Source organism: Medicago sativa, chromosome 1 (genome assembly GCF_051527215.1).
Source record: "Medicago sativa cultivar Bolivia chromosome 1, Bolivia_mono, whole genome shotgun sequence".
NCBI classification, from domain to species: domain Eukaryota; kingdom Viridiplantae; phylum Streptophyta; class Magnoliopsida; order Fabales; family Fabaceae; genus Medicago; species Medicago sativa.
The window spans coordinates 68,896,539-68,904,727 of record NC_140749.1 but is presented as its reverse complement, the minus strand read 5'-3'; the positions used below and the strand labels follow the sequence as shown (position 1 = coordinate 68,904,727).

General features: G+C 35.3%; 1 protein-coding gene across 1 annotated transcript; it reads left to right on the top strand.

Annotated features, from left to right (window-relative positions):
• Positions 1–1,592: 1,592 nt before the first annotated feature.
• Positions 1,593–7,901, top strand: LOC146956767 (putative E3 ubiquitin-protein ligase XBAT35). Its single transcript, XM_085731334.1, has 9 exons — positions 1,593–1,905; positions 2,051–2,165; positions 2,735–2,815; positions 2,908–2,996; positions 3,133–3,224; positions 3,349–3,430; positions 3,735–3,837; positions 5,295–5,380; positions 6,984–7,901. Exons 1-9 carry the CDS (start codon positions 1,804–1,806, stop codon positions 7,611–7,613), a joined length of 1,380 nt encoding a protein of 459 aa, XP_085587460.1. The 5' UTR covers positions 1,593–1,803; the 3' UTR covers positions 7,614–7,901.
• Positions 7,902–8,189: the final 288 nt, after the last annotated feature.

Genomic DNA, 8,189 nt, shown 5'->3' with positions numbered 1-8,189 from the left:
TGGATGTACCAGGATCATGGTGACCCACCATGATTTTCCAATTAAATATGGTAAGTCACCATGATTATGACATACTCGATATGATACCAAACACACATTACAAAATATCTACGATATCAAAATAGTCAATTGTCTACAAAAAATTGTAAACATCATAAAAGTTTGTCATTCCACCACGATTTATTTGTGTTGAAAATTTAGGATATTCACCAACACTCTGAAAATTTTCATTCACCATTGGCACATAACCATTAAATGGGGGTGTTTGAGATGGATATCCCATCATAGATCTATAATATGGATTAAAGTTGTTTGGAACAGAGGATGAGTGATTGAAATTTGAGGCAAAACCAAAATTAGACATGTTTTGAGGATGTTGGTTGGGAAATTGATTTGGGTTTTGAGGATGTTGGTTGGGAAATTGATTTGGGTGTTGATAATTGTTGGGATTTTGGTAGCTAAATGGGTAATCAGAAGAATTTTGGGTGTTGAATTGATTATTATTGGGATCCATTTCACTAAATAAAGACTAAAATTTCAAAAGAAAAACTAATAATAAGATTAAGAGGGTGAAAAACTTGGTTTTTTTTTTCTGTGTTCAAATCAAATGATCCAAGTCTCTATTTGTAGAGAAAAAAAAATCGCGAATTTTGGTAAAAAAAAAATTATTTGCAATGAAATAATTGAGTCAAAAATATTAAGATGATAAAAATCGAAGTAGCCAATCGTAACATGCCAAGTGTCCCAGCTTTATCCAAAACAGTTTCTCTCTCCGCGTCCACTGTCTCCACACGCGCCCTGTCGGCGCGTGCATCTCACGCGCTCGCTGTGTCCAACAAAAACGCGACGTGTGGCCTGCTCGGTTCAGAGTTCAACATGTTGATTTGCATCATCACCTCTTTCCTCCACATCATTTTCAACAACCTCATTCCAATGGTTCAACATATTGACTCTTGCTTTCAATAGGCTCATTGGACATGGTCTTATGTTGCCATGTTATGTTTAATACTCCCTCCGTTTCAAAATGAGTGTCGCTTTAGTCAAAAAAAATTGTTTCAAAATGAGTGTCGCTTTCAGTTTCCAATGCAATAATAACTTTTTCTTTTCAATTGTACCCTCCAATTAATACTCTGCACACTACTTTCAAAGTATTACTTTTAAAACTAACTAATAGTTAGCAAGGATAATTTGGTAAAATAACCCTTCTCTTTCTTTTAATCATTACATTTCTTAATATGTGTATAAACACCTAAAACGACACTCATTTTAAAACGGAGGGAGTACTTACTTTTTTAGCAAATTAAACGAATAGTATATCTTAAACAGTTGTAAAATAGTGTTGGTATTGCTAGACCGTAATAAGGTGAGATGTTCCTTCACTTTGTTTTTTTTGACGAAAGATGTTCCTTCACTTGTTCCTACATCCTAGAAAGCGTCCATTTCCTTCTTCCCTAAGAAATCGCCTCCCAACCAACACGGTCCAAACAAACATGTCATGTCACATTAATACATTATTATCATTTTCTGCATATTTACATCTTTAGCCCCAACATTCTCCCCTAATTATATTTTATCTTCTTCCCCATTTTCTCACTCTATCTATACTACTTTTCCAGGAAATTTTCAAATTTTCCTGGAAAATCATTTTCTCATTCAATTCAAACCCCACTTATTATATCATCTCTATTTGTTTATTTATACCCCAAAAAATATTCCTTTATTGCAGAATTTATAAATTATAAACCCTAAAAAAAAAAAAAAATCTGATTTTGAATTTGAATTAGTAAATTTGTAATTTTTGTGATGGGACAAGGGCAATCGAAAAGCGAATTGCTCTACCAGCAAGTCAGTTATGGGAATTCCGATGGAATTAAAGCCCTTCATAGAGAAGGTGCAGGTCTTGAGGTAAATTAATTTTTGCTAAATTTTCCATAAAAAATGTTAATGTTATGATTGTTATGATAGTTATGATGATGGGTTGTGGTTAATGGTTTTGATCCATTGGATTTTGTTGTTGATTGATATGATTTTTTTTTTATTTTTTATGCAGTGGATGGATAGAGAAGGAAAAACACCCTTGATTGTTGCTTGTATGAATCCTGAGCTTTATAATGTTGCTAAGACTTTGATTGAACTTGGAGCCAATGTCAATGCGTACCGCCCTGGTATTCGTCTCATTTTGTTTTGTTATTGTTTTGGATTCCGGTAATTAGCTTATTAGCAAATTATGCTGACTATTATGATTGGAATTAAATGGTTGGTAATTTGTAAGAAACATGAATGTTGTGGTTAATTGCCATTGGACAAAACTTGATATTTAGTGCGTGTTTGATTTTAAGTGAATTGATTCTGTAAAATTGTTTCCGGTTAAAAGCTTATGTTTGGATACATTCATGTCATTTGAGTATAAAAATCAATTATAGAATCAAAAGCTACAATTTCTAGCTTCAAGTTAGAATCAACTCAACAAGCGAGTAACCAAATATGTCAAATCAATTCTACACTTCCAGGATCAATTTGGACTCCTCAAAAGTGGATCCAAACATATGCTTAGTACTAAAAGTTACTCTACAGAATTTGTTATAATGAAGTATTGAAGTAAGATAATGTTTTCTGGGAGGATGAGCTTCCACATTCCTCAGTTTATATGATCTTTTGTTTCTGCTGTTATCCTTAATTTTTACGGGCACATATCGTAGTGGAAACTGAAACTAAACTTTCAACTACTGTTTAGGTCGTCATGCTGGATCTCCGTTGCATCATGCAGCTAAAAGGGGACTTGAAAGTATTGTTAAGTTACTTCTTTTACATGGAGGTATGGTCAAGTGTCTATATTTCAGAAATGGTTTGAATTTTAGAGACTCCAATAAATGTTATTAATATGGGATTTACTGTTCAACTTTCCAGCCAATCCTTTGCTCATGAATGATGATTGTCAAACTCCTCTTGAGGTTGCCAGGGCTAAAGGAAACAGCAATGTTGTTCGTGTAATTGAGGTAGCATTTAAACTTTTTTTAACGTTTTATTATTGTGGTACTGTGTGAAGTTGAATGGGCTGATTGCTTTCTCTTTCATCTCTTTATCTTGTTACGTAAGTACATAAGTTCTTAAAATGATGGGTACTGTTTGCAGAGTCATATATGCTTGTTCTCTGGTTGGCTGCGGGAGTTTCATGGACCTGGATTTCTTGAAGTTGTAGCTCCTAATTTGGTATCGAGAAAAGTGTGAGTATGATGTGACATGTTGAAGCATCGCAGTTCACTTCTGCATTTTCTATGTTATGGCTAATTAATCTAGTTTTGTAAAAAAAAAATTGTGATTATGTTCATTTGTCAATCTTCTTCGCAGTTGGGTGGTTGTTTTACCAGTAGGCTCCCGTGTTCTCACCACGCCTTACAAGTTGGAGCTTGCCGTATATGCTTCTTTGCAGGTACTCCATAATTAGTTAAATTATACTTTCACATATACAGACACACACACAAAATAATAAATAGTAAGTCTATGTTCCATTGACAGGAAGAAGTTTGAACTACTACCTTATTTTAATTTTCTACTACGTGGAAAAATGTTAAACTATTACAGGGACATTGAAATGCTTGTATTTACTAGTTTTTAGTTTACAATTAAAACTAAAGAATCGAGTTGGTGCTTTTCATTTGGCTAGATATTATTCCCATATCATTATATATCTACCTATTTGTATGTTCTCACAAAGCATCTAATTAAATGAGCAGGATGCACGACCCCGTACAATTATTCCTCTGTGGAAGGCCAATTTAGAAGAACCAAAGCTTCGTCAGTCGGATCCGTCAGTGGCAATTAGTGATAAGACTACCAGTAAATCTCCTACACTTACTTCTTTTTCTTTTCATGTCTATCTTCATTTTTTCGTTTTGGTCATCCATGCCTTGTCACAATTAGTTTTGGGTATTTATGTCTTGTTATACCACTAGAACTAGAAAGTTGTAGATACACTAGTGTATATTTAAGAGAAAAATTAATGGAGAGAAAGATAAGGGAATTTTTTATGAAGTACTGAGGTATGTGTATCTAAAGCTTCAATTTATATCCCTTATTTCCTATATTAATAATGGTGATAAGAGTAGAGAAAGATAAGGGAAATTGAGGCCCAAACCAAATGCAAATCCAAATTTTGAAACGCACTGGTATAATCTATAGTTCACTTGTTTTTGTACGTTTACTTGAAATTATGTGAGTTTGACAAAAAAATGAGTTTATGTGTGATTAAGTCTGTTTTGATCCTGCAATCATAAACTCATTAAAGCTTTATTCTAGAGCTATGTTGTCAATAGCGTGCTATAATGGTGTAGCGTTGGGGCGCAATCCTCCACTACTACGCCATAGGCCCGTGAAGCACCATTGAGAGTAGCGTCAATAGCGGCCGCTATTAGCTGTTGAAAAGCGGCACCATCGCGGCACAATCCTGCTACCGTATCGGTTTGATGGCGGCTATTGCAATTTTGGGTGAAAATTCTTAAAAACCCTAATTTTTCTTTTTTAATTTGTTGAGGGTATATTGTTCAATTGTGGCTCTTCTTTTCATTCTTCTTCTCTTCGTGTTGCGATCGTTCCGCGATCGTTCCTTGGAGTTTGAGTTCTGCCATTGTTGCCTTGCTCTCGTCCAAGTTCTTCTTCTCTATTTTGTGTTCTGCCATTGTTGTTGTCCTTTGCTCTGTTTCTGTGCAAAGGGTTGTATTCTCCTACCTTTATGTTTATGTTTGAGTTCTTCTTGGTTCGTTTTGTTTTTTTCCTTCCTTTCTGTTTCTGTTCATGTTTTGTTTAAGTTTTTTTTTTTTTTTGTAAACTCGGTATATGGTCCAAGGACCGACTAATCCGGGAGACCGATTCCACTGTCCACCAGAGGGGTGGGCTAGCCCGAAATTTGCACTAGGATTATTCGAAACTGAGACCTTGTGAGGTGCACACGCCAAGGTCCCAAAGACTACACCACCAGGCCAACCCATGTGGGTTGTTTTGTTTACTTTTAGACCTGTTTTTGTCTTTTTTTGATGGGATGTCATTTTGATTACATTGAAAGCTTATTTTGATGGGAAACGACACAGTTGATTATAATTATTAAGTTTTGATTGTCCCTTTAATTTTTTGTGTACTTTTTTGTTTTTGAGTATTTATGTATGTTGTTCGAATTTATGTTTACTTTATACATGGTATTTACCCTTTGATTTTTTAGAACTATGGTTTTCCATACAGGAAATGCTTCCTTGCTTCTTGACTGACTTCGATTCTGTTGATTTTTATGTGCGCCTTTTCAGGAACACGCCTTAAATTTGGGCCTGCAAGTGAGAACGACAGGCAACAACTTACCTGGTTTTCTAATGCTTGCAAAGGAATGCCGCAGGTTTGTCACATGTGATTACTGATATATACTGATGTTATTCTGTTTGGAGTATAAGAAATCCTCTTTATTATAGAGCAAAAATCAAAACATCAATGGTCCAAAGCTGCCAAATCCCTCAACATATGTGTTAGGGAGACTCCCTTAAAATGTCCAAGTTCTTTAGACCAAATAGAAACCAAGCATCTAATCTTATCTCTATATCAGTACTGTCCCAAAGGAACCTCCTTAAATGTTGAGTTACACTCAACCATAATACGCACCAAAATGTAGCATGAATTACAAATTGACACAAACTTACACTATATTCTACCAAGTCCAAAACATATAAAACTAATCATAAAATATTGGTAAAGGGATCTAAGAAAAACTATAGGCCAAACAATTGATAGAACTTATATTTAAATGGTCAGTCATCAGACATGATTATGATAGGATATTATGGCATTATTTGATCCATGTATCTCTAACCCCGTCTAGTGGGAAAAATACTTTGGTGGTGGCTGTTTTTTGATCCAAGGTATGCCTAACATTCACAAGAAATAGCGAACACTGAATTTCTAAGAGAAACATTGTAAAAACATGTGAGGACTGGAGTTGATTCCGAGTGCCAGTATACATACCACAGATGTCAGGGGGTGGGAGGGAATTATATGGCCTAGGAGAACCTACACAACATTAAATATTAATTCTATTAAGCACCACATTCCAAATAAAGGACTTGACTTTAGAGGGAACTTCAAACTATAGAGGGATTTTTTTCCTAGATGGAAAGTAGCTCAAAGATCAATGAACAAATTGGGAATTGGGAAAAAGATTTTGCTCGAAATCAGCCCAGAAGTTTGAAAAACTAATTGCAGGAAAATGATGTACTGCTAAATTTTTGGATTAAGGACAATTTGTAAATTAGTAAATAGCCTACATTCTCACTCTGGGTCTGTTATGAAAGAAGGAGAGTAATTTGTGTTTTCTCTATAAAAAGATATTATTTCATTGTTGATAATTATTTTCTTTATCTTGAAAAATGCTAGAGTGGCCAAATTAAAATTTTCTGCGATTTGCTCTAGCTTTGCAGCATTTGGTGCTCAGTGAATATACTAAAAGATGGAGGGATCCTTTCGATCATAAAAAAATCAGTATTTGATTTGCTTTATGATATCTACCAAATCAGTTCAGTTATAATGCAAGATTTCTCAATCTATTTTTTTTCCTTCCTGAAAACCAATAAATGGTGCAAACATTCGGATAGTGATAAGTGATAACCTTCCCATCAAATGTTAGTTTAATTATTATTTCCTGACACTTGACCTTGATTTCAGTGTTTATACAAATCTTCAAAGCATAAATTAGTATACCACGGTCTTCCCATTTTCTTTATTTCCTTTATTTTTTTGAAGTACATAATTCTTGCATCCAGTTTCTAACTGTTTATTTTCATATTGATTAATAAAATAAGTTAGGATATTTTTCTTTAATTTCACTTTAGTCATTTGCAACCCAGATGATTTTTGCAAAGGTTTGCAGATAATGAAGTAATAAACATTTGATGTGTAACATAAGTGGCTTGTTCCCTGCATAATGCTCCCTGAACTTTTGATTTTTCCAGGTAAGTCCAGCATTTTTGCATAATAATCAGCCTACAGTTCCACCAACAGCACCACCTGATGCTGAAGACCCAGAATTGGCTATGGCTATCCAAGCATCTATTCAGCATGTTCTTCACGAGAGGCCAAGCTTTCCTGATGCCCAGCCAAACTCTGAAGCAAGCTCTTCCATCAATGGAGTGAGTGCAGTGCAAGGTTTTCTTGGCACACCAAATATAAATGATAGTGAATCTGTAGCTGTTCCAGGTGGCAATACTCAACATGTCCAGAACGATGACAATGTTTCTGCTGGCCATACTACTAGCGGTCTGGATTTGAATCCATCAGCTCCTCCATTTGCTGATGAGGTTCAATTAGATGGCCCGGTTCATTATCCGTCAATTGATTTGAGCCCTGTTGATGTATCATCATCTCCAGTAGTTGAGAAGCTACCTAATGAAGAAGGGAAAACTGCTGGTGGAAGTGGTTCAACGTGCGTGATATGCTTAGATGCTCCAGCTGAAGGGGCATGCATACCCTGTGGCCATGTTGCTGGATGCATGTCTTGCTTGAATGAGGTTAAAACAAAGAATTGGGGTTGCCCCGTTTGTCGAGCTAAGATAGACCAGATCATTAAGCTATATCACGTTTGAGGGTTGAAACAGTGTCGAGAAGCTTACATTGCTACCACCTGTTATATAAGTAGCAGTACATGAGAGATGAAAATCCATATTCATTTAAAAATATGTTTACAGCAAGAAAAGACGGAACAGAAAAATGTAGTATCCACACCTCACAGGGTTTTTTTGTGAATAATGTTATTTCGTATGATTTTTTCTATGTGCTTGTGGGTTCAAATTATCACTTCTGGAAGTGAATTGTGAAACTGGTGTAAGTAATAGGTATTGAATATATTAAGATTTTGACCAATTTTGGTTTAATATCGAACAGACTCGGTGAAAAAAGTGGTCTCGGGACACCTGGGATCTGTATTACAACCGATGTAAAATTGTTTCATGTACCTCTTCTGCTGCTTGAATTGACAACTATTTAACATACCAGTATATTTACTCATGAGCTGCATCAATGTTTGGATTTTTTTTCTTTGGAGAAGCAAGGAATGCTTTGGATGGAACCAAAATTACAAGCAGAGATAGTTATCAAGTATGTATGACAAAAGAGACCCCACACCAATACAAAACTTCCTAAGCCAACTTGATTACATGGAT

What these genes read in the sequence shown, in the direction of transcription:
- LOC146956767 (XM_085731334.1), top strand. Translation starts at nt 1,804, where the DNA reads ATGGGACAAGGGCAATCGAAAAGCGAATTGCTCTACCAGCAAGTCAGT. An exon ending in GAGAAGGTGCAGGTCTTGAG is followed by an intron (nt 1,906 to 2,050) that starts GTAAATTAATTT and finishes TTTTTTATGCAG; the next exon opens with TGGATGGATAGAGAAGGAAA. An exon ending in TGTCAATGCGTACCGCCCTG is followed by an intron (nt 2,166 to 2,734) that starts GTATTCGTCTCA and finishes ACTACTGTTTAG; the next exon opens with GTCGTCATGCTGGATCTCCG.